Source organism: Aquarana catesbeiana, linkage group LG07, assembly GCF_042186555.1.
Source record: "Aquarana catesbeiana isolate 2022-GZ linkage group LG07, ASM4218655v1, whole genome shotgun sequence".
Lineage (NCBI taxonomy): Eukaryota > Metazoa > Chordata > Amphibia > Anura > Ranidae > Aquarana > Aquarana catesbeiana.
In genome coordinates, this window is record NC_133330.1 from 167001851 (window position 1) to 167029068 (window position 27218).

A 27218-nucleotide genomic window follows, 5' to 3' on the forward strand; every position below is an offset into this window, starting at 1 on the left:
ACTTTGAAGTCCCTTGCACCCTTGGTTATGAATACTGAACTGAGTATGCAACCATTTTTGGATCAATAAGAACCCGTTCTTTTTAATTATTGTGCTACTATGGTCTCCCCCCTTGGTCCTTCTTCTCCCTTCTTTCCCTCCCTTTCCCTTCCTCCACATGCCCCCTCCTCTCTCCTGAATATCTAATATAGATTTTCTATTCTATCTGTTGATGTAAGCGGCCACGGACCTTCTCTCCTCGGCATTCTCCCTGTTTCTCTTCTCGTCTCTCTTCTCTTACTGCACTTCCTATGCCTCTTTTACCATATGATCTTACTCCTATTTTTGTTTCCCCTCCTGTCAGTGAAAACAACAGCATTGTTATCTCTACTTACACTACTGTTGTTATGGTATACGTCCTGTTTGACGATTATAGGGATCTAAGGAGGATAAAGGCTGGAGCTGGGAGGTGCAGTGTAAATGGGCTCTGCTTTCTTTGCTTTCTTTATATATATTTTTGTGTAATTGCTTGATGTGATTAGCTTATCATAAGAACTTTGAAACCGTAGACCAATGTCAGACACACAGAAGAAGATCTACCGGGCTTTTTGTTGTTGTTTTTTTAGCCCGTCCCTGTTAAATTCACTGCAAAAAACTGAAGGAGGAGGGGCGACAGCATCTCAGAGCAATAAGAGGGAGAAATGTCTGCCAGCCCCTTCCATGTCCAGTTGAAGCTACGTGACATGACGTTGCGAAACGCGTCAACATAATCACGGTTTGCAGACGCCGCTCCAGTCATCTCCCAACTCTAATGGGAGACGGGGACTTTCTGTAGGGGAGAACTGAATTTTTCCAGACGGAGCCAATAACACCAAGGCTACTACCTGCCATATGACACTGCCATAGCCTGAACTCATGGACAAGCGGAGTGCCAGCAAACACGCTTACTTATGACACAGCATGTCACAGACAGCATCTGTGGTCTAACTTTTCCACAATGGTCGGAGAAGCTACGGAGCTGATGTGTTGCCGCGGAAGCACAGGAGACTTTGACTGCCATTCTCACACAATCAAGAGGCGGTAACGTAACCAATATCAGCATTTGTTTACATTGGCATTGTTGCACAGATCTCTTGAAACACATAATTGGCATGGCTTAGATATGAACGTGGATCCTGGGACAATTTGCAGTGATATACATTCAACTACTGCTAGATGATATATACTGAGTAAAAGGACAGTTCCAGGTTACTCTCATCTACCTTATCCTGTTTAAGGCGGGTAGCACTTGGCAGTTGTCACCTAATCAATTGATCCATATTCACCTGTCACTACATTTTGATAGAGATTTTCTGAATTCCACGCTGCTTAATCAATTTTTGGGAATGGACATATTGCTTGTGAATGAAATGTCTGAAGCATGCGCATGCGAATTTACGTTTTGAAGTTCCTCCATTCCATTTACCAAGAACATCCAGTACACTGTGGTTATTCTATAGTCAAGCTATCTCCTGTTTAGCGGCCCATCTCTTGTCAGTATAATTTCCAAATCCCCGCCTCCCCGGGGGGCCACACATGCACAATGCCCCTTTGTAATTAGCTATCTGTTATTTAATTTCTATTTGGCGTTTAGCCATAGGGGCCTTGTGTATCTGTGGTAATGCAGGCACCTGCACCGTGTGTGTTATATGTATGTTATTGTTTGTTTATTGTCTGTGGGTCTGGTTAATGGGCATACCGTATGAACACTTTGCATTTGCTAAGCCAGCGGTTCTCAACCTCTCTAGTGCCGTGACCCCTTGATAAAATTTCCCAAGTTGTGGGGACCCCTAACAGTAAAATTATTTTCGTAGCGTGGGTTGTCAGCACCCAAGGCAAGACAAGTCATTTGCGCCCCCAACCCACAGATATTTAGCGCTCCCTGAGCCCCCTCCACTCCTACAGTATTAAAACCCCTTATGGTACATTTTAGGATGTACCACTCTTTCTCTTTGTTCTCCTTTCTTTCCCTTTTATCTGTCTCTATCCTATTTTCTTGTTTTTTTCCCCCCTCCCTCTCTCTAGACGTCTTCCTTATTCTTTCTCTTATTCTTTCTCTCCCTTTTACTTTGTTCCTCCCCCTCTTTCCTCTCCCTTCTATGTATTCTCTATTTTTATTCCTTCTCTTACTTCTTGGTGGGGGAACAGGAGTGGCAGAGCTGGCGGGGAGATGGGTTGAGTGGCAATGCTGGGGGAATTCTGATCAGCCAACTTAGGTGCTCTTGTTTAAGGTCTTCTGCTGACATGAGAACTGTAGTGGGGACTTTTAATGGCAACTATAATCACAGGTAGTGTTACTCACTGTGTCTCCGACTTTGTGGTGTCTCGTAGCAGTGACACCTTTACCGAAATCAAGAGATAGGGTCTCCTCCAACCCCTCCCATTTTGCATTCCTCACCAGTCAGCTGATCTCTAGTTTCTGCCCCCCAGCCATGACGTGAACTGAATGGGCGGCTGCGAAGAGACTGAGTGGGCAGCCGCGGGCTCCAGGAACAGCCCAGCTGGGTGGCCGCAAAAAGGCTGGGAGAGCGGTGCAGGCTTCAGGAACAGCCCAGGATTTGGTGACCCCTGACAAATCATCATTCGACCCCCGAGGGGGTCCCGACCCCCAGGTTGAGAACCACTGCGCTAAGCCCATCCATTAATGTATGATGGATCAACTTTTTTCAACTTTTTCTTAATGACATCTGTGAAAAATTTTAGCCTTTGATACTTCAATAAAACTTTGGAATTTTTATAAAAACCCACTCTCCCAATACTGTCCACTATATCCATAGTAACTGTCTTTGGGTCCAGGAAGACCACCCCCTTCGTGTTCTGCTCTGGTATCCTATTTATATATTTAGGCTCTAATCGACTCTGAGGCTGCAGGCCTGTTCATTGATGCTGCCTTTGTATCGCAGCACTCGATTCCGCTGCAGCTGCATGACACTCCACTTGCTATTGAGGCTCTTGACAGGAGACCTCTACAGCCCGCCCATGTGACTCATGAGACAGTTCCGTTGTCCATGGCCTTAGGGCTCTTCACCATGAGATAATACAATTCCAAGTTATTTTCTCACCTAGGTTATTTCACCCCCCCGGTTATTGGTTATCCATGGTTACAGAGGCACAACCCCTCTTTTGATTGGCTCCGTGCTGAGGCTCTCTCTTGGTCACCACAATGCAGTGAGACATGCTTCCAGAAGGTAGCCAAGGTCCTGTGCACCTCTTCACTCTCCTTCCTGCCAAAGCAGCACTGCGATTTTAGCGATGTCTTTGACAAAGGTCAAGCCGGTAGTTTGCCTCCACACCGGCCTTATGATTGTGCAATTGACCTTCAACCTGGTGCCATACCCCCTCGTGGCCGGGTTTACCCTTTGTCGGTCTTGGAGGATAAGACCATGGAGGAGTATGTTGCAGATGCACATTCTCAAGGTTTCATCCGCAAATCCTCGTCTCCTGCTATCGTGTACCTCGTAATGCCTTTTGGCCTTTGTAACGCCCCAGCAGTTTTCCAGGAATTTATTAACAATGTCCTCCGAGATTTGTTGCAGTTATGTTTATCTCGATGATATTCTCATATTTTCCAAGTCCCAGGAGAGCCACCACACAGATGTCTATCGTGTGCCTCAGAAACTAAGAGAAAACAATCTCTACTGTAAACTGGAGAAGTGCGAGTTCCATCGTGAATGTCATCTCCACTGCTGGTTTTTCGATGGACTCGGCAGTCCTACAGTGGCCCCGACCCATGGGTTTACTTCCTCTGCAGCATTTCCTTGGCTTTGCCAACTATTATCGGAAAGTTTATTCGTAACTTCTCGTCTCTGGTCAAGCCCCTGACTGATATGACCAGAAAGAACGGTAACCCACAGAGTTGGTCTCCGGAGTCCATTAAGGCCTTTGAGAGTCTCAAGGCTGCCTTTGTTTCTGCTTCTGTTTTGGCACATCCTGATCCTACGTTGCCTTTTATCCTAGAAGTTGATGCTTCCGAGACTGGAGTTGGCACCCTTCTGTCTCAACGTCCTAACTTTGAGAGCGCTATGCATCCGTGTGACTACTTTTCCAAGAAATTGTCACCTGCAGAGTGCAATTACGAGATTGGTGACAGAGAGCTGTTGGCGATCATATTAGCCCTGAAAGAATGGAGACATCTCCTTGAAGGTACCACTGTGCCAGTTCTCATTCTTACTGACCATAAGAATCTCACATTCTTGTCTGAGGCTAAGCACCTCTCTCCCAGAAGGGCGTGATGGGCTCTTTTCTAGTCGAGTTTTAATTACATTGTCTCATTCTTACCCGGTACTAAGAATGTAAGGGCTGTCACGACAATTTACCTCCACTTCCAAGTTGGAGTCGGTTCTGGTTCCTGTGATTCCTCCTGATCGTATTCTGGCTACAGTTCGAACCAGTCTTACTTCTCCTTTGGTTGACAAAATTCTTGCTGCTCAGGTCCATGCTCCTCCTGAGAAACCTTGTGACCGCTGCTTTGTCCCAGACAGTCTCCGTACTGCTGTGCTCCAGACTTACCATTCTCCCAAGGCAGCTGGCCACCCTGGGAAGAATCAACTTGTTTGGGCCATTTCCCAACAATTCTGGTGGCCTAGTCTACGGGCTGATGTAACTGCCTTCGTAGCTGCCTGTTCCGTGTGTGCTCAGAGTAAGACTCCACAACACCTTCCAGTGGGCCTCCTACAACCCATACCCAATGGGGAGAGGCCCTGGACCCCCCTGCCTATGGATTTCATTGTGGAGTTACCCAACTCCTAAGGCAACACTGTTATCCTTATGGTGGTTGACCGGTTCTCAAAGATGTGTTATTGTATTCCACTTAAGAAGCTGCCCACTTCTAAGGAACTGGCTTCCATTTTTGCTCGGGAGATCTTTCGCTTACATGGGCTACCCAAGGTGATTGTCTCGGACAGGGGCAGTCAGTTTGTCTATCGGTTCTGGTGAGCCTTTTGTGCACAGTTGGGAATTCAGCTTGCTTTCTCCTCTGCGTATCACTCGCAGTCTAATGGGGTCGCAGAACGAGCCAATCAGTCCTTGGAGCAATTCTTACGTTGCTATATTTCTGACCATAATAACAACTGGTTAGACCTATTACCGTGGACAGAGTTTGCTCACAACAGCTTCCCGATTGTCCCCGTTTATGGCTAATTATGGTTTCCAACCTTCCATGTTGCCTGACTCGTTTGTTCCGCAGCGTATTCCTGCGTTAGAGGAACATCTCTGTGGCCTTCGTTCCACTTGGGCACAAGTTCAGGAGGCTTTGCAACATGCTAACAATAGGTACAGACTCCATGCTGACCGCAAACACCTGCCTGCACCTTCCTACCAGGTTGGGGACAGAGTCTGGCTGTCGTCTCGCAACCTCCGACTTCGTGTTCCTTCTGTGAAGTTCGCACCTCGTTTTATTTGGCCTTTCCGTATCCTTCGCAGGATTAACCCAGTGGCTTATGCCTTGGACCTTTCTCCTAGTATGCGCATCTTAAATGTGTTTCATGTCTCCTTATTGAAACCTTTGGTCTGCAATCGCTTTACCATCTCAGTGCCACATCCTCACCCTATACAGGTTGAGAACCATGAGGATGGAGGAGTATGAAGTACAATCCATTGTTGACTCCCGTAGGTTTCGTGGGTGCATACAGTACCTGGTGCATTGGAAGGGGTACGGTCCGGAGGAACGCTCTTGGGTCTCATCCTCGGACGTACATGCCCCTGTCCTCCTCCGTGATTTCCATAGACTTTATCCCCTCAAGCCCGGTGGTCCTCCGAGGGGGAAGGGTCGTTGAGGGGGGGTACTGCCAGGGCTGGGCTCAGCCCTTCCTTTTCTGAGCTGGCCGCTTAGCTGTCGGCTAATTGCCAGCTCCCATCTCTCTCCACAGTTATCCAGCTGTTGTTGATTCTGCTCGTCAGTCCTGCCTACTTAAAGTCGTCCAGCACACTTGATCTCTGCGTTCACCTTTGTCAACATCACAGAGATTTTATCCTACGTTCCTGTTGAAGACTTGCTCAGCTGACGTTCCTCCTGGCTCCTGATCCTGCTTGCTGTACTACTACGTTTATCTCTGGCTCTCTGACATTTGCTTGGCTGACTACTCGATCCGGTTACTGAACTCTGGCTTGTTTTGACTATGCTTACTCTGTTTACCTTATTATTATTATTAAACAAGTGTGATTTAACTATACTTCTGTCTCGGTCTGATTCATGGTTCCTGATACCTGGCTTGTCTTCACCTTTTGTTCCCGGTTTGCCCTACTGGAGATACCTACCTGAATCCAGCGCTCATTGTCCCTACCGATCGTCCCATCGACTCTCAGCTCTCTCCAAGTGGCCGGCTCATCACCAGCAAAAATCTGGCAAACTGTGCACCTTTGTGCACTGCTCTCCCTGTATCACTTCCAGGGAATCACTGCACTTAGCAGCAAGGGGCGCCCTCTCAACGATCGGCCTCTTTCCCTGACTCCTGAGAGTATAATCCAGCCAAGATGTCAGAGGCCAATGGAGGTGTGTCCCTTTAGAGGCTCTGTGCCAGCAAGTCTCCGCCCTTACACAGGCAGTGCAACATTTGCAGGAGGGCTACTTCCAGCTGGAAGGGCGTCTACAGCAATTGGCAGCACCACCTGCCCAGCCAGATAAAGGCTCACCCTCTGCCAGCACTGCAGCAGCTTCTTCTGCATCGGAGCACACCACCTCCAACTTACAGTAGTATTTCCACCACCCAAACTCCGGGCACCAACCCCAGAGCACTTCTACAGGGAATGGAAGAAGTTCCGCACTTTCAAGAACGCCTGCCTACTGTACCTGGCCCTGCAACCGCGCACGTTCTCCCTCAAGACCGTCAACGTAGCATTGATGATGTTGCTCTTGTCCGAGGAACCCCAGAACTGGGCCCAGGGCCTGCTGGAACAAAGGTGCCCCCCATCATTAATTCCCTAGATGCCTTCTTTGAGGCCATGGTGCAATTGTACGACGATCCGCAGTGGGTGGCCGCTGCTGAAACTGCCCTGCACACCCTACAGCAAGGGCGGCAGCTGGTGGAAGATTATATGGTGGACTTCCATAAGTGGTTCGCAGACACAGGCTGGAATGAAGCGGCTTTGAGGTATCAGTACCATCAGGGCCTGTCAAAGTCACTCAAAGATGAGCTAGCGAGACATAAAAAACAACACCTTACCGTTTGCTTGGCTGATAGCTCCATACCTTGTTCTGGATCCGTTACCTATGCAACCACTCCTCTCCTCGTTTCCACCGAGTCAGGCCACCAGAAATTTCTCAGATTGGACATCCTATATTCTCCCATGTTTCCGGTAATCTTGGGCATCCCATGGCTGCAGGCACATCCAAGAGGGTGACAAATGGAAAACAGCGTTCTGAACTCGCTTAGGCCACTTCGAGTACCTGGTCATGCCCTTCGGACTCTGCAATGCACCTGCCACCTTCCAGCACCTGGTAATCGACATTTTCCGAGATCTCCTGGACCACTTTGTTGTTGTCTACCTGTATGGAATCCTTATTTTCTCAGCTACCCTAGAACTCCATAGGTCTCATGTAAAGAAGGTGCTAGGCACTCTTAAGAGACATGGTCTATATGCAAAGGCTGAAAAGTTTGAGTTTCAAGAAGGAATCAATCCTGTTTCTAGGCCTCATTATCTCTACCAAGGGGATCGCTATGGACCCCCAAAAGGTCAAAGCTATTGTGGACTGGCCAGGACCAGTGGATAAGAGGGGTGTGCAGAGGTTTGTTGGTTTTGCCAATTTCTATAGGATATTTATTAAGGGCTTCTCCACCCCCATCACTCAAACTACCCGCTTGCATACACGCATCCAATGGTCCTCTGAGGCACAGACCGCCTTCGATACCCTTAAATCCCTGTTTACTTCTACTCCGATTCTTCAACACCCTGATCCTGCACTACCCTATGTCTTGGAGGTTGATACCTCTGAAATTGCCACAGGAGCCATTTTGTCACAAGGCTAGGGGCCTAAGGCACTATTTCACCCCATCGCCTTCTCTTCATGTAAGATGAGCCTTCTGGAAAGGAATTACGATGTAGGGGTTTGGAAGCTTCTTGCCATAAAGACAGCTCTGGAAGAATGAAGATAACTTCTGGAGGGAGCCAGTCACCCCAATATGATCTATACAGATCACAAAAATCTGAAGTACCTCCGGTCCACCAAAAGGTTGAGACCCCGCCAGACTCGCTGGGCCCTGTTCTTTTCTCGCTTCCAGTTTCATATCACCTACCAGCCAGGATCTAAAAATGGTAAAGTTAATGCCCTCTTCCGCATGTTCCCTGATACCCCAGAGGAAGCAACACCCAACACTATTCTATCAGAACAGAATTTTCTATTGCTTCAGCAGGATCTCCAGTCTACAATTGAGCAAGCCTCATCCCAATGCAGGGAGGCAGAGCCTTTCCTACTCGGGAGCCAGGAGGGGTTCGTATGGCATAAAAACAAGGTCTTTGTCCCAAAACAAGCGAGACTGCAAATCCTGAAGTCTATTTACGATCACCAAGTAGCCAGTCACTTCGGAGTTACAAAAACCACTGAGCTGATTTCATGGTCCTTCTGGTGGCCTACTTTTAAACCGGACTGCAAACAATACGTGCGCTCCTGCATGGTCTGTCAATGCAACAAGGGGGCCAAAGCCTGGGGCCTGTTAAAACCGCTACCGGTACCAGAGCAACTGTGGAAAGAAATCTCCATGAATTTCATTGTTGATCTGCCCACTTCAAAAGGAAAAACAACCATTTTTGTTGTGGTAGACTGCCTGTCCAAGATGTATACAAATACGGTATATTACTAAATATATAAACCCGTGCTGTGAGTGTCACAAGTGTTTTTAAAATTGACCTAAAGTGAAAACAAACAATATATATAGGGATAAAGTGCAGCTGCTGTACACAAAGTGCTAACCACTTGAACAAAATAATAATATAGATATTACAGCGCTAGCAAACATAGCATTGATGAAAGGGAAAAAACAAAACTTTAATAACAAAAGTAAAAGTCCATATATAGTGACTGATGTGCTCCAATCCAACAAAAGTGCAAGAGTGCTCCAAAGTTTTCAGGTGTACAGCAACACCCCCTCCTGTGTCCCCACTCACCAAATGTAGTAGACCCTCAGCTTTTCAGTCTAGGGGGTCACTTCAGGCTTAATAGTGATGGCCAGGAATAGCAACTTGAACATCAGATCATCCAATAAATTTCCTTAGTTGAGAATACTCGGCCAGAATAATAGATACCTGTATGTTCTACATATTCAGTCAAAGGGATCGATAAGACAAGGTCTTTCCATGTATCTTAATTAGAGATATGCATCTTGGGTATGCTTGTGATTGCTTTGGTTCTTGATCCTGGTATTGCTGGCAGCATTCAACCAGCACACTAATGGTTTATATCTACAGAAGTTCAACAGCACCAAAAAGAGAGAAGACTCCTCTGGCCAAATCTGGACTATTGTGGCTAATTTCAGCAGGATAATTTGGAGACAGAGTCCAAATGCTCTGTAGAGTTTATGAAACCGTGGTATAGTTGAAAAGTAGACTGCCTCTAATCACACATTTTAAATGTGGTTTTTACTGAACTAATAATGATTAGTTCAGTAAAAAACACATTTAGAATGTGTGATTAGAGCCAGTCTACTTTTCAACAATACCACAGTTTCATAAATTCTACAGAGCATTTGACGTCTCCAAATTATCCTGCTGAAATTAGCCACAATAGTCCAGATTTGGCCAGAGGAGTCTTCTCTCTTTTTGGTGCTGTTGAACTTCTGTAGAATTAAACCATTAGTGTGCTGGTTGAATGCTGCCAGCAATACCAGGATCAAGAACCAAAGCAATCACAAGTAGGGATGAGTATCAAGTTCAAGTCGAACTCATGTTCAACTCGCACATCGGCTGTTCGCCAGTTCGCTGAACAGCGAACAATTTGGGGTGTTCACGGCAAATTCGAAAGCCGCGGAACACCCTTTAAAAGTCTATGGGAGAAATCAAAAGTGCTAATTTTAACGGCTTATATGCATGGTATTGTCATAAAAAGTGTTTGGGGACCTGGGTCCTGCCCCAGGGGCCATGTATCAATGCAAAAAGAAGTTTTAAAAACGGCCGTTTTTTTCGGGAGCAGTGATTTTAATAATGCTTAAAGTGAAACAATAAAAGTGTAATTTTCCTTTAAATTTCGTACCTGGGGGTGTCTATAGTATGCCTGTAAAGGGGTGCATGTTTCCCATTCTGACAGCAAAATGACATTTCAAAGGAAAAAAAGTCATTTAAAACTACTTGCGGCTATAATGAATTGTCGGTCCGACAATACACATAATAATTTATTGATAAAAACGGCATGGGTTTTCCCCACAGGGGAACCCCGATCCAAAATTTTTTAAAAATGCGTGGGGGTCCCCCTAAACTCCATACCAGGCCCTTCAGGTCTGGTATGGATATTAAGGGAAACCCCGGCCAAAATTTTTTTTAAAAAATGGCGTTGGGGTCCCCCTAAATTCCATTACCAGGCCCTTCAGGTCTGGTATGCAAGTAGTTTTAAATTACTTTTTTTATTTTAAATGTCATTTTGCTCTCAGACTGTTCTAAATACGGGAAACATGCGCCCCTTTACAGGCATACTATAGACACCCCCCAGGTACGAAATTTAAAGGAATATTACACTTTTATTGTTTCACTTTAAGCATTATTAAAATCACTGCTCCCGAAAAAAACGTCCGTTTTTAAAACTTCTTTTTGCATTGATACATGTCCCCTGGGGCAGGACCCAGGTCTCCAAACACTTTTTATGACAATAACTTGCATATAAGCCTTTAAAATGAGCACTTTTGATTATTCATGTTTGTGTCCCATAGACTTTAACGGTGTTCGCGTGTTCAAACAAATTTTTTGCCTGTTCACATGTTCTGATGTGAACTGAACCGGGGGGGTGTTCGCCTTATCCCTAATCACAAGCATACCCAAGATGCATATCTCTAATTAAGATATATAGAAAGACCTTGTCTTAGCGATCCCTTTGACTGAATATGTAGAGCATACAGGTATCTATTATTCTGGCCGAGTATTCTCAACTAATGCCCTGTACACACGACCGGTTTTGGTGTCGGAATAAACTCTGAAGGTTTTTACGACGGAGTTCCGACGGAATTCCGCTCAAGCTGTCTTGCATACACATGGTCACACCAAATTCCGACCGTCCAGAACACGGTGAAGTACAACACGTACGACGGGACTAGAAAACGGAAGTTCAATAGCCATTAGCCAATAGCTTCCGTCTCATACTTGCTTCAGAGCATGCGTCGTTTTTGGTGCGTCAGAACAGCATACAGACAATCATTTTTTCCGATAGTAATTTGTTCCGTTGGAAAAATACAGAACATGTTCTCTATCTAAGTCCGTCTGAATTTTCAACAGAAAAAGTCCGATGGGGCATACACAGGGTCGGAATATACGATGAAAACCGGACTTTTTTTGTCCGAAATTCCGCTCGTGTGTACACGGCATTAGTAAATTTATTGGATGATCTGATGTTCAAGTTGCCATTTCTGGCCATCACTATTAAGCCTGAAGTGACCCTTAGACTGAAAAGTTGAGGGTCTACTACATTTGGTGAGTGGGGACATGGGAGGGGGTGTTGCGGTACACCTGAAACCTTTGGAGCACTTTTGCACTTTTGTTGGATTGAAGCACATCAGTCACTATATATGGACTTTTACTTTTGTTATTAATGTTTTGTTTTTTTCCCTTTCATTAATACTATGTTTGCTAGCGCTGTAATATCTATATTATTATGTCTGTCCAAGATGGCGCACTTCATGCCCATGATGGGCACACCTACCTCTAAGGAAATGGTGGATATCTTCATCAGGGAGATCTTCAGATTACATGGTCTCCCTGCTAGCATCGTCTCGGACAGGGGAGTGCAATTCACATTCAAATTCTGGAAGGGTCTCTGCAAGAGCTTGGCTATTGATGTGCAATTATCCTCAGCTTACCACCCACAGAGCAATGGGCAAATGGAGAGCACAAATCAAACCCTGGAACAATATTTAAGATGCTTCGGTTCCTTCTCCCAGGATGACTGCCTCTCCCTGCTCCCATGTTCTGAGTTTGCCTAAAATAACTCGGTACATGCCACGACCAACCAATCTCCCTTCTGGGTAAATTACAGGTTTCATCCGTCCGCTCTTCCCAACACCATTCCTGAAACCTCAATACCCGTAGCTCAAGACCGGCTAACCCTTCTCCAGTCCAACCTCCAAACCCTCCGGGAAACTATGCAAAGAGCCCAGGAAGATGCGAAGAGACATTATGACCAGAAGAGAAGGGACAGCCTAGACCTCAAGGTGAGAGACAACGTCTGGCTCTCTTACCTCCGGTTGCCCTGCCCTTCTAGAAAGTTGGGGCTGAAATTCGTTGGCCCGTTCCAGATCAAGAAGGTAATCAACCCTGTGGCCTTTGAACTTGCTTTACCGGAATCCTATAAAATTCACCCAGTATCCCATGTGTCATTGCTCAAGCCAGCCGTGCCCAGTCCCTTCCCGGGAGAGAGGAGGAGCCGCCCCTACCAGTCCTAATAGATGGCGAACCAGAATTTAAAGTGGAGGCCATTTTGGACTGCTGGAAGCAAGGAAAGCAAGCCCAGTTTCTCATTAAGTGGAAAGGGTACCCCTCAGAGGAAAATTCCTGGAAGCCTGCAAGTAACCCACACCCTCCTAACCTCCCGCAGAGTTTCTGTACCAGGTATCCTGAAAGATGGGCTCGCCTGGGCATCCGGAGGCTGCCCCTTCCGGGGGGCACTATCAGGGAAATGGTCAAAGAAGGACTGGTAATCCCGCCCAAGGCAATCATGGCCGCCACCACACACAGTGTGACTGATGTGGGCAGTACATCCGGGTCTATTTAAGCCTGCTGTTGGAGCCGTTCCTTGTTGGATTATCGTCAGCTTCCCAGTGTTTCCTGAGCTTCTGTGTTTTCGTGATTCTGAGTCCCCATTACTGACCCAGCTTGTTTTGACTTCTGCTTCGGATCCTCTCCTGATTAACCCCTGGCTTGCCCCACCGACTATGCTCTTGTCTGCTCCCTCACCTGTAGTTCGCATCTGATACTTGTGGACTGATCTCACATGTACGACCCCTGGCTTGTCCTCACCTTCCGTTCCTGGTTTGCCCTACTGGAGATACCTACCTGAACCGAGGACTGTCCCTACGGCTCGTCCCAGTGACTCTCAGCTCTTTCCAAGTAGCCAGCTCATCACCAGCAAACCCCTGGCAAACCGTGCACCTTTGGGCACTGCTCTCCCTGTATCATTTCCAGGGAAACACTGCACTTAGCCTTGAGGGGCGCCCTCTCAACAATTGGCCTCTTCCCTGACTCTTGACAGTACTGGAGATTGTAGTCGACTAAAATACGACTAAAACAATTCAGATGACTAAAATATAACTAAAACTGGCATTTAAGTCAAAAGACTGACTATAAGTAAATCAAAATTTGAAGTCAAAATTAACACTGCTTTAATTCTGACCATGAATATGTGCTTACTTTCAAACCCTGACTTGTATGTTGACCAAGAACTGCTGCCACCTGTCCCAACCTTGCCTTGCTACCTGACCACTTTCGTAGACCTGAGCCTGCTTTCTACTGTACTTTAAAGGGGCTGTTAAAGCAGTGCACACAATCACTGATAGCCCCTCTACTAGGATAACCTGTAGTATATACTGTATGCCGTTTTGTACAATTCATCTTCTAAATACCTTATTCTTTCTCCCTGACCAGCAGTCACGTGACCGCCTGTCGCTCTCTTTCTCCGATGTATGTACTAGGGAGGGAGGGGCCGATATCTCCCTCTGACGTTTGCCGTGCGGCCATGTGATCTTCCTCTGTAGTACATACATCGGAGACAGCGACAAGCGGTCACGTGACTGCTGATCGGGGAGAAGGAATAAGGTATTTAGAAGATGAATTTTACAAAATGGCACACAGTATATACTACAGGTTATCCTAGCAGAGGGGCTGGCAGTGATTGTGTGCAGTATTGTTTGCACTTCTTGGAACAGTGCTGTAAGGGGAGGGAGGGGTGACTCACACACAAAGCTGACAGACAGGGAGGGGAGGAGGACAAAGGAGGACATAGGAGACACAGGAGAGCAAAGAGGAGAGCTGTGGATGACGGAGACACGTAAACTACCCACGGTGTCAGGGCTCAGCAGCCATGTGGTAAACTGTGGTCAGTTTCCAGGTGGGAGGGCATAGCCAGGCAGGAGCAGCCAGGTATTTTAGGTGATACAGGGGGGCAAATTACACAGCACAAGCACTGTGCTGTTATTCATGCTTTAAAAGAACAGGATCCTTTTTTTTTTTTTTTTTTTTTTTTTTTTTTAGGGTAACAAATGCTTTAAGCCAGTTGTTTCTGTTTGTCTTACCATTCTCCATGCTATTTCTCTGCCAGGCATGTGTGAGTTGTTTCAGAGGAGCAAAGGATTATGACCTGTTATAGTCCCATTGCTAAACCCAAACCTGTTTCTGTGGACCACTAGTACAGATCAGGCATGTCTTAGCTCCTATGCCCTGGTGGAAACTAGGCTTCCTGCTGTCAAGATCAGAAAATTACCATAGATTGTTATACACTGCAGAGTGGGATCCTGGCATCAGTGGCACAGAGAGAGTTACCTGATGAGTTCAAGTCAGCTGATCATGCTCCAGGTGACATTGATATAGTATAACTGTCACCTGAATATATCTCTGCTGCTCCCTGCCTTTTGTATCTCTATCGCTGCAGGAAGAGCTGGTTGTCAGCATGATGGGGTAAGCTGATAAAATTATCTAAAATGATTCCCTGCCGTTTTCACATTGCTGTGCTCGACTATTGGAACACCAGACGTGAGAAACAAAGTAACATGCTTCTCCCATTGTAGACAGCTTTCTTTTTCAGGACATCTCCTTTGCTGTTACAAAGACTTTAGGTATTGCCTTCTATAAAACATAAGGTAACACAAGAAAGCTGGACTGCAGTGAGTCATACATGAATTACACTACAACAATGGCATGTTTCTATGAATTAGAAACAACATATACAATTACAGATTCATTAAAAGAACAGCTTATATTTTTGCATATGAACAGACAAAAATGGTCTGGCGCCAGGAAACTGGGACATCTATTGCACTAAGAACCTTGTGAATGTCCTGCATTTGTGAATTGTCCTTTCAAGACTGTCCCGATCAGCGCTTTCAATTGTGGTTGCTCCTGAATGTTTTTACATTTTTGCATATGATTACCTAATTTATCAGGGTTTAATCACAATAAAATCATGTTTTGATGTTATGAACAGATAATAAAAAGAAAAGCACTAAAAGGCATATTTTTGCAACATTTTTAAATGGGAATAAGGGACATCTTCTGCTTACATGTGACACATTTAGGGAAGCTTAACGCACTGGTTGATGTGTTGCAGACATGTCAAATGCAAAATATTATTACAAAAATATAAATTAAAGCTAAAAATATTTAAAACAATAAAAATCTGAAGCACAGTTTGTTATTTGTGCATATGGTAAAAATTTAACATAATGTCATATTGCCAGCTCATAAGAAATGGAGAATGGCATGTCTTAAAATGAATAGCAAAAAATGTGCATTTGTTCTCTACACAAGGTACTAACATGTTGCCATAATTCTATTTTATTATTCAGACTGATTTGGGGGAAATATCCTTAGCTGTGCAGTTTGCATATCCTTATTTGTCCCAGTTCTTCCCTATGGATCAAACCTGCCTATGTAACTCAATGTGGCTGATTTACTAAAGGAGCAAAGCATGTTCACTTTACAAGGGAACTTCCCTCAGCTTAGTGGATGAGGCAAAGCTGTGCTAACTTCTACTATCCAATCAAGCGAAAACAAAAATAATTTCTTTTATTTTTAATTATGCTTGCACGCGATTGAGAAATTGTCACAAAATTCACTAGTAGGAAAAAATTCCCTGCAAAGTGACAATTTACTTTGAAAAGCAATCGTGCTCTACTCATTAGTATATTAGCCACACTAAATCAGTCACAGACATCTAGAAATAACATATTTTTAGAAATAATTTGTACTGTTTCCATGCTTGTTCCTATAAAGAAGTACTACTTTACAAGCTTTCATGTAACTGCTTTTGCCAGTTCTGGGAAAGTTTCTGCTTATGTCAGAACCTGCCTGAAGTGCAATTGACAGCAAACTCTAAAGAGATCAGGACAGGTGCAGTGGTTAAATCATGAGAGACGATATCAGATCTAAAGGCAGTTATCTGGTGTGTTTGGCATTCTTTGCCTGAGAAGTTGAAGAGTCAGTGCCTGTACAGGCTAAGGTGTCCGTTTATGAAGCAGTGAAATCTATTCACTGCTTCGTTCTCCGGCATTCACAGTGAAGATCTTTCTCCTCTGTGTGCCTGTTTATGAAGCTTTGTAGATCGCTTCACCTTCGGAGGAGTGAAGAGATCTACAAATGCTTCAAACAGTGGAGAACGGCCCCTGATACTGGAATCTCGTGAGACTTTACGAGATTACAGCACCAGAAATACAGAGATGTCAGTTTATTAAGCAGTGATAAATTATCACCGCTCAATACACGGACGATTAATGTTAATAAAATAATGAGTCCCCCTACATTATATACATATGTATACACACACACACATTATATATACATGTATATACACACACATTATATATATATACATATACACATTATATGTATATATGTATATATATGTATACACATAAATATGACAGGGGGACATGCTTACAGTGTTGGGGGGTCTGAACGAGGCATAAGGAAGTTAAAAATCTTCCTCCTTCCCCCTCAGATCCCCCCAGATTTCCTCTTCACTCCCCGATTCACCACCTCTGAGCTGGTGAACCTGGGAGTGTGAATTTTGACTGTGAAGCGGTGAGATTACCGCTTCATAAACTGGCCATTACTGTGTCATTCATGAGAATTCTCCGTGTGTAGAGATAATCGGCGGGAGAACAAGTTCAAACATGTTCTCCCCCGATTATCACTGTTTCATAAACTGTTTATGGACTGTGATCAGCGGTGATCCTCGGGATCACCGCTGATCACTGCTTCATAAACGGACACCTAAGTTTGGCACCTCACACAATTTTCAGGGACTGGCTCTTGTGCACAGACTTCACTCTGCCCAGTGAGTCCTAGAAATCTGGGCATGTATGTTCCACTTGTTTCCTGGTGATCTAGCCAGTCATACCAACATGATCAAGCCAAGAAAGCCCCTGCTGAGTCATGTCAGGTGTAGAAAGTCACTCCTCGTGGTATCTAATAGACTAAACCCAAACCCAAAACACCTTAGTCTCTATGTTCCCAAGTTTGAGTACTACTCTTTTTTCCCCATAGTAGGTCAGGGTCATCACAACTATTATATTTAGTTATTATATTTTATTGTTTGATTTATTCACTTTTGTAATAGACCACTATGCAGTATAGTAACCTTGTATGTGACAGTGGGGGTTATTTACCAAAGGCAAATCCACTTTGCACTACAAGTGCAAACTACAAGTGCACTTGAAAGTGCACTTGGAAGTGCAGTCGCTGTAAATCTGAGGGGTAGATCTGAAATTAGGGGAAGCTCTGCCGATTTTATTATCCAATCATGTGCAAGCTAAAATGCTGTGTTTTATTTTCCTTGCATGTCCCCCTCGGATCTACAGCAACTGCACTTCCAAGTGCACTTTCAGTGCAATTTCAAGTGCACTTTGTAGCGCAAAGTGGATTTGCCTTTTGTAAATAACCCCCAGTGTCTGCATATCCGATGCTCCACACCACCATAACAGTATATTCTCCTGTTTATTTCATATGCTGCAGCTTCTGCATTTTATAAATGTTCTCTGTGATAATACCACTGTCAACAATTTTAATTGGAAATAACATTGCAAATAGCTTTAGTCTGCAGTAATACCATAAATAATTTAATCTAAATGTCTCTGGGAACGCTATTCTTTCTGCTTCCATCAGAATGAATTTGCCTAACCTAGATCAGGAGAGCCTTTCAACATTCACTAAGCTTTGGAGAAAATGAGTGCAACTGCACTTGCAAGGTGCACAGTCTATTTGCCTTGTAGAGTCATTGGGGTTGATTTACTAAAGGCAAATCCACTTTACACTACAAGTGCATTGCAAGTGCACTTGGAAGTGCAGTCACTGTAGATCTGAGGGGGATATGCAAGGAAAATAAAAAATAGCATTTTAGCTTGCACATGATTGGACATGATTGGATGATAAAATCAGCAGAGCTTCCCTTCATTTCAGAGCTTCCCCTCAGATCTACAGCAATCTACAGCGACTGCACTTACAAGTACACTTTCAAATGTACTTGAAGTACACTTGTAGTGCAAAGTGGATTTGCTTTTAGTAAATAACCCCTATTGTGTATGCGCTGCTATAGTGATAGAATAGGAAAAGCTGCTAAGATGCATAGCGACAGATTAGGATCGGCTATCCTTTACTTTTATGAATTGCAGTGGTGGGGTTTATTTTCCTGTGTCCTACTTCTGTTCACAGGTCTTCATTTAACCCAAAAGACTTTGACATCCGTGTCGTCAACAAGTTAGCTCTTGGGCAATCACACCCTTTTCTGCCTTTCTTGTGTTTTTTTACTGATGTATGATTCTTCTTGCTCTTCAAATTTTAGTTTGTGGTTGATTTGAGAGCAGCAGTCACTTTTTTTTCTGTCGATCCATTTTAAAGAAAGCAGTTTTTTCCAGCAAGGCCTTCAAAAAGGTCCTTAAACAATATATACTGTATATAGTTGCCTTTCATTGGATGTTTTTTTGGTGGTTTTATTAATTTAGGTGTATCATTTTATTTTATGTTGAAATGATGTTGTTTTTTTAAACCCTGAAATAATTGTAACACTGAGTTTACATGTTGCTGAGTGCTTCATTTAAAAAAAATAAAAAATAAATTGTAAAACACACTTTGACACCTTACCCTATTACCTGAATTTTATGCAAATCCCTATCCCCATAATACAAATACATTTTGAATACTTTATTTCTCGGAGAATAGATGCAAGAATTCAACCATGCCCTGACCACCCCCCCCCCCCCAGGGGGAGAGCATACTGCATGAAAGGGTGTGTGTGTATGGCTAAACTGCACTGCAACAGTGGGATGGTCTTACAAAGGCATTGCTAAAGCATAACTGAAGTTCTGCTGTAAGAAACAGCAAGCAGACTTTTACTGCAGAAGAGACATGCACTGTCTATTCTGCAATAAAATACCCCTACCTGCCAGGTTGCTGTCTTCTGTGGCGCTATAAACCTGAGCTATGCATGCGCAGCTTAGCTTTAAGTGTCAGTCCTGTGGATACACAGGAGTGACGTCATCCCCCGCTGGCCATTGAAGAGACCTGAAGACCAGACAGGAATCAGGAGTGCACTATGTACAGAATGCAGGGTTCAGTAGTACACTATGTACAGGGAGCTGAGTTCAGGAGCATGCTATGTACAGGGAGCTGAGTTCAGGAGCATGCTATGTACAGGGAGCAGAGTTCAGGAGTGCACTATGTACAAAGTGCAGAGTTGAGGGGTGTGCTATAATCAGGGTGCAGAGTTCAAGAGTGCGCTATGTACAGGGTGCTGAGGTCAGGAGTATGCTATGTACAGGGAGCAGAGATCAGGAGTGAGCTATGTACAAAGTGCAGGGTTCAGGAGTGAGCTATGTACAAGGTAGCAATGAGCTATGTGCAGGGTTCAGGAGTGTGCTACATACAGCGTGCAGCTTTCAGGAATGCACTATGTACAGAGTGCAGATTTCAGGAGTGTGCTACATAGAGAATGCAGAGTTCAGAAGTGCGCTACATACATATTGTAGGAGTACACTATGTACAGAGTGCAGTGTTCAGGAGTGTGCTATGTACAGGGTGCAGGAGTGTGCTATGTACAGATTGCAGGGTTGAGGAGTGCACCACATACAGAGTGCAGCATTCAGGAGTGCACTACATACAGGGTGCAGGAGTGTGCTATGTACAGAGTGCAGCGTTCAGGAGTGTGCTATGTACAGAGTGCAAAAGCGTGCTATGTACAGAGTGCAGAGTTGAGGAGTGTGCTATGTACATGGTGCCAGTGTCATTAGCACAGGCATTGTATAATATTATTATTATATTATTATTATTATACAGGTTTTATATAGCGCCAACCGTTTGCGCAGCACTTTACAACATGAGGGCAGACATTACATTACATTACAATTTGGTACACGAGGCTCGTTAGAGCTTACAATCTAAAAATTAGCCCACCACACTATCACAGTCCCACTATAAGGTGCTGATCAGCGCCATTACTAGTATGAAAAAATACATAAATAAAAATTCTAGTATCTATACCAGACACTAACTTTGACGCAAACCAAATAATATACAATGGGATTTTTTTTGACCAAAGACATGTAGCAAAATACATTTTGGCCCAAATTCATGAAGAAATTTTATTAACTCTTTTTATTGAATATGTTTTATAGCAGAAAGTAAAAAATATTGGTTATCTAAGTTTCCGTCTTTTTTAGTTTACACGGAAAAAATTAAAAAACCCAGTTGTGTGAAAAAATGATAAAAGTTTCAATTGCGTACAGAGTTACATGGTCACGCAATTGCCAAATTCTCCCCATCAACCCCCCTTAATACAGAGCTCTCCCCTCAAATCCACCCTTGCTTCCAGGGGGGTGTTGTTCACATACACCATTGGCAATAAATAAAAAAACGCCATATAGTGTAGTACTTCATTTAATGAGAAACAATAGTAAGAGTACACATCATAAAAACCACACCCATTCAGAGACATAAAAATGTGTGTCGAGTAGAGCTTGTATAGTGCTGCAACATTGGAGCACATAGTGGCAGCGATCGATGTAAGTGAAAGTGGGTCATTTCCCTTTGCTTTTATGTGTCTCGATGGGTCAGTTTTTTATGATGTGTACGGTTGCTATTGTTCCTCATTAAATAAGTACTGCACAACATTTGGTGTTTTTCCATCTACCGTATTGCCTATGGTGTATGCTGAACAACAGAGTGCTGCCCCCTGGAGGATGTAGTTACAAAACTGGAGATTTCCTCAGATTTATTACCTTTATTACCACCATACAAGCCGATTATGCTGCACATTGATTTGGCAGCTAAAAAGGTGGTGAGTGTGCACTGTATGCAGGTGGAAGCTGGTGTTTTTGAAGCACTTTTTTGTAGACTGCAAGGAAGAGAAGAAAACGTTTAAAACCCATAATATATATATATATATATATATATATATATATATATATATATATTTATTTTTTTTTTACTGTCTGTGTCCCATTGGGGGGATTTCCCTTTTCTTTCTGTCCAGAAGGCGCAATCAGTGTGGAGAAATTTCTCCAAAGTGAGGCAAACTCCCCTCTTACACAGTTGTCACTGGAACAGGTAACAAGATGTAATTTGTTTTAGTAACTGCTGTAATATTTTGGATTTCCCAGCACACTTTCTGCTTCAGGGGCAATTAGCACAAATAGAAGGAGTGCATTCACCCACTGATGGGGGAGATCGGGAAATGTACAGCTGTGGTTCAGTGGACAATGGACTGGGGACTCTTTATCCTTGATCTGCTTGAGCTCAGTGTATGAAAGGCTTCAACAACCCCCATCCTGTGTGTATATATATGTACTGTATATATGTGTATATATATATATATATATATATGTATATACACCCATACAAGTACTTACTAAGCATGTGTGTAAGCATGGGCGTCCACAGAACTTTATTTGGGGGGGCATCATTTTACCCTCGGCCATGCTCAGCCCATTTTCGACAATGTCATGAAGGGGAGGGGCTTAGTCATTATCACATAAAGCGCAGGCATGCAAAGGTTTGAGAAACCTGATGCAAAAGCTTAAAGGAGAAGTCCAGCCTGAGCTCGTTTGGCTGGGCTTCTCCTATGGGTTCATTTTGCACTCCTGTGACCCGTTTTCAGCAGAGTCTGAAGTCCGCTCTCTGCTGACGTCACACAGATCAGTCCAGGTACCACATTATCTTGACTCTGGGAGTCTGGATCTGCCAGGCGCCTGGACTGATGGCTGTCATAGCCTCTCAGCGAGCCACTGAGAGGCTGAGACGACGGCCCCTCCCTGCCCATCCACAGCTCAGCGCTCCAACGAGCATGGAGGAGTAGAGCAGCTGACTGACAGGCAGCAGCTCTCTGATTGCGGAGATCATGGACATCGCCAGGGGCGTCACACTCACATTTCAGTAATGGCCGCTGCGTCCCAGCACACAAGTCGCGCCCCTGACGATGTCAGTGATGACAAAACACGTAGGGGGAGCGTGTGACGCGACCTGTGTGCTGGGATGCAGCAGCCATTTTGCTGGTTGGAAGCGCTGGACATTTCCTTTGTTTGCCTGTTATATCTTACTGAATTGTGAGTGCAACCATTTTTTAAATTTGTCAATAGAAGATGACTAGGATGTCTGCACTATGAAGTGTTTTCTCTCTCTATCTGGGTACTACATGTGGCGGAGGAGCTGTTACATTTATTCCCATGCGGTTGTGGAGCATCTAGGCTTGCTTTTATCTATCTGAAGGAGCTGCAGTTCTATTCCCATGCTGCTGAGGAGTAGATATTGAGAAATACCTAGGCTTGTTTAATCTACTTGAGTGTAAGAGGCAGTGTGTTTGGGTGATGGAGTGAATTTTGCAAGATTTACTACTGTTGTTGTTATGGACTTTTAAGAGGAGTTGATTCATAATCTATTCAATGCAGTGAAAGTTCATGCTGGACTATAATACGGTTCTTATTAGTGCTACACCATCCGTTATAAGTATGAATACGAGGGGAAAAAAATCCATGCTTCTCTTTTAATAGAAGGATCAAGCTGCCATTGTCTGATTAGCAATTTCTAATCTGCTTTTATGTTTACAGAGGTTTCCACTAGTGACTTTTCTTTCTGAAAATGCCAGCACCATGGCTCTGTTGTTCCCATATTTATAATCATCAACCCGGAGGAGGTGTGCAGACAAGAATTTTTAACTTTCCTTAAACTTTTCTGATGTACATACAGGCTCTGGCTTAGAAAGCATTGAGACCCACGGGTCAGCATTACAGCCAGGTAAAGAGCATTTTTAGAAGGTTAGCAATGATATCTCCCGCATATCTATCATGAAATAATTTTAACACCTTGATCGCAATTATACAAGTAGTGCTGTTAGATGAGCTCCAGAGCATGGACACAGGCTTCCTTACCTCAGGCAGGTGCTGGTGCTGGTGGACAGCTCACACTCAGCTCTTCAGGCGTGCTCCCTTCCTTCCTTCCTTCAGGCTCTGAGCCGCGCTGCCTGGAGAAGATGGAGGAGGTGGATGGAACCAAAATTGACCAGGCGTGAAGGAGGAAGAAGTTCCTCCTCTGCTCTGAATGCTGGGGCCTCGCCTCGGCCTAATGACATGACGCCACTGGTTGCTAGATGCCAGGTGGAGGGAGTTGAACGGCGCCACTGCTGCTAAATGTAACAGTAAGTGACTGCCACAGCTGCGGTGCCCCCCTTTGCGGCAGCCGGCAGCTTGCTGTGCCTGGGCGCGGTGCACCCTGGGTACCCACCCAGGATCGGCCCCTTGCCCCCCCCATGCGGGCGCCCATGTATGTAAGTTTGTGTCAATTGCCCAATATATATTTGGTATAGCCACATACACCAGAGTGAGTAGAATAGTTCTAGGTCCATAATTAACAGTTATCTTTAAACTGATATGGACAATGTGCTAGATTTTTGCAGTAGCTTTTTCTTGGTCAGACATATTGGGGGGATTTACTAAAACTGCTGCACACAGAGTCCAGTGCAGCTGTGCACTAAATTTACATTAAATGTATTTTCTGCTGAAAATATAGATTTAATAAACATTTGCCCAATATTATATATTTGCAACTACCATATTTTGTTTACAGGTCTGCTGTTTTCAGAAAATATATAATGTTTGGGGTTTTAAGTACATTTTAGCAGGCATGTGAAAATTAAAAAATGGACTGCAGTGGTAGGGTTAATGTTTTATTCTATTTCACTACTGCAAGGTTTTATACCCTGCTGAGCAGATAAGAGTATATGAGTATATAAGAGTACAGAGCTCTGGATCCTTATCAGGATTAGGAATCACCACAATAATTGCCCCAGCCATAGAAGCAGGGAGAATACCCTCCTCCAAGGCCTGGTTTATCATGTAATATAACTTAGGCTACAATTGTTCCCCATACTGCTTATAAAACTCTAGGGGTAGGCCATCCACTCCTGGGGTTTTTCCTGTCTGCAGGGCACCAAGAGCCTGCTGTAACCCCTTAAGAGTAATGGGGATATCCAGGCGATCACGAGCTGAGGTGGTAAGAGTGGGAAAGGTTATCTGGTCTAAATAAATTCCTAGCTGTTCTGTTGAATAAGTTACCTGGGAAGAGTATAGGGCACTATAGTAGGAGGCAAACCGAGCATTATTAGCGAGTGGATATACTCACAACTGTCCCTTGACCATCTTTTATGCAAGCTATACTTATTATAGGCTGCTGTTTTCTGGACAACCAGGCCAAAAGTCATCTAGTTTTCTCCCCCTGCTCAAAGATGCACTGTTTGTGCGAATTGTTGCTTTTTTCCTTTGCCACCCCTATGAGGACCGCCTCTCGGTAAGCCGCCTGCATATCTAGACAGGTAATAGGGTTCCTAGAGGGAACGTATTGAGCCTCGAGGGTGAGTGCCTTGGCCTCAGACTCCTCAATAGTTATAGCTGCATTTCGACGGGCTGGGGAAATAGAGGACTGGTAACACCCCCTAATATAGTAAATCTATTCAAAACTCGCGCTGAAGTACTAAATAAAAATACAAGTGAAAATAATAAGACTGCAGCCACTGTGCAAAGGTGCTACAACCTTAAAAGTGATAGAAAGTATAATACACATCCTAATGATTAGTGCCATATACATCAATGTGTTTGTGATATACAAATCAAAATACAACAAAATTATACATAATATAATATGCACAAATCTGTAAAGTGCTTGGTGCTTCTATAAAAAAAGTGCAACGGTGCTCCAAAGCTTTGCAAAATGTGAGGTGACTCCCCCTTTGGTGACCCCACTCACCAAAAACAATAGACGCTCAGCTTCGCAGTCTGGGATCAAAAAAGACAGTGATCTATTGATTAGGGGGTATGTGGGATGGTTCCTTAACAAACTCTTCCAAGAGGGTGCTTTACGACAGAAAGGATATGCCACACTCCATAGATGGGAAAATCTCATAGTGAAATATGGCTTAACATAAATTATCAAGCGCATTTCAAGCTCCATTTACAGGATATTTGGCAAAGACAGGCTTCAGTAAAAAAATCCGAGTTCACGGCTGTATGGTGTGCGGTCCACGGAGGCGGAAAATTGGTCAATGGTTAACATGAACCGGAAGTATGTCAGCGCGTTTTGCCCCTCCCCCAGAGCGTCATCAAAGGACCTTTGATAACACCCTGGAGGAGGGGTGAAACGCGTCGACGTACTTCTGGTTCATCTTAACCATTGACCAAGTCGCACCCTATTGTCGGCAATGGAACTATTCAAAGATTTGGAAAAAAGGTTCCTGCACTATTTTTTGTGATTTTAGGTGCGACTTGCACTGAAGTCGCACTGACCTGCAGCTTTGAAATCATGTGATTTCAAGTGAAGTCGCACGATTTCAAAATTGGATTCGGTGAGAACGAGGGCTAAAGGTTTCCTTTAAAATACATCTAAACCTAAAACATTTTTTTATTATTATTAGTTTTGGATATAGTAGTAAATGCTTTCAATTCCAGTTCAGGTTGTTATTATTTTTTTTTTGTGTCCCATTAAGATTTTCCTTTATTTCGCAACCTGTAAACACAACGAGAAATGAAAGGAAATCTCTTCAAATGCCGCGTACACACGATCGGACGTCTCGTCGGAAAAAGATATGACAGCTTTTCCGACGGGATTCCGCTCAAGTTTGCCTTGCATATACACGGCCATGCAAAAGTTCCCCTAAATTATGTCAAGAACGCGGTGACGTACAACACTACGACGAGCCGAGAAAATGAAGTTCAATGCTCGGAAGCATAGTCGAATTGTTTCCGAGCATTCATAGGGATTTTGCACGTTGGAATTGCCACAGACGATCGCATTTTCAGATAGGAACTTTTCCCAACCAAAAAATTGAGAGCATGCTCTCAATCTTTTGCTGGCTGGAATTCCGCCAGCAAAAGACCAATGGAGCATACACATGGTCGCATTTTCCGTCGAAAAACTCTCGTCGGTCTTTTGTGGGCCGAAATTCCGATCGTGTGTACGTGGCAAAAGTGAGGAAAGTCCCCTCTTAGGTGGCACCTGGAAAAGTGTTCACCACTGCTGAAGAAAAAAAGTTTTTGGTTTAGGTAAACTTTTGTATAAAACATTTCTACACAAGTGAAATTTCCTCATTTGTCTTTTTTAATAAGTATTTAATAAATATTAATATATGTCCCAATCTGACTTTTTGCTGTCTCTCTCTATAATTTACAGATGAAGAAAACATGACATGTACAACACCTGCGCATATTCATGGAGAATTATTAAAAAATACTGAAAAACATATTAATCTAATGTGCTTCACCAACCTATATGAAAAAGACTACATTTTCCTCATGCTGGTGGGGTTTGTCATATTTGGCTCCGGTACAGTCGTGGCTTGGATAACCGGCGTCTGTATTGTGATCTATGACCGACTGTGTGGCAGCAGTGAGGACGATGAAGATGAAGAAGATGAAGAACCTCCTCCACCCCCAAAACCAAAGAAAAAAGAAGAAGCCTAAGCAGACACAAACAACATGACAAGTCTGTTTTCCATCAGATTATATCACTTTCTTTGATAGCACAGAAATCTTTAGATGTAAGCGAATTATCAAACTATTAAAATTAATTCCACACTTCTACACTTTTTTTTAATGTAAAATTGATGCAGTGAACTATAAGAGATTCTGTTCCATAAAATGGAAACTGAATGAAAGTTATATAAGATGCTGCTGTGTAAGTGTTTTCTACTGTCGATATATGGATTGCTGCATATACTGAAAGTGTCAGTATGCAGAAACAAAAGTCTTAACTGAAATGGTTGACTATACCAGTAATGCTGGTACTGGCACTTCAGCCCACTCACGCTTAAAGCTGCCATAGATGGA

The 27218-nt window shown here is 43.9% G+C and overlaps 1 protein-coding gene across 3 annotated transcripts in view; it reads left to right on the forward strand.

Annotated features, from left to right (window-relative positions):
* The window catches only part of LRRC52 (leucine rich repeat containing 52), a 191825-nt gene extending 164856 nt beyond the window's left edge, over positions 1-26969 (forward strand). The window contains exons 1-2 of one of the 3 annotated variants that reach the window (XR_012235304.1): positions 14484-14817; positions 26563-26685. Coding sequence is in view for 1 of the 3 variants with exons in the window: in XM_073592853.1 (XP_073448954.1) it covers positions 26563-26852 (290 nt within the window). In the remaining 2 variants the exon portion in view is untranslated. Of the gene's footprint in view, positions 1-14483; positions 14818-26562 lie in introns of those variants that run through there. The other 2 variants (XR_012235303.1, XM_073592853.1) reach the window with 2 other exon arrangements.
* Positions 26970-27218: the final 249 nt, after the last annotated feature.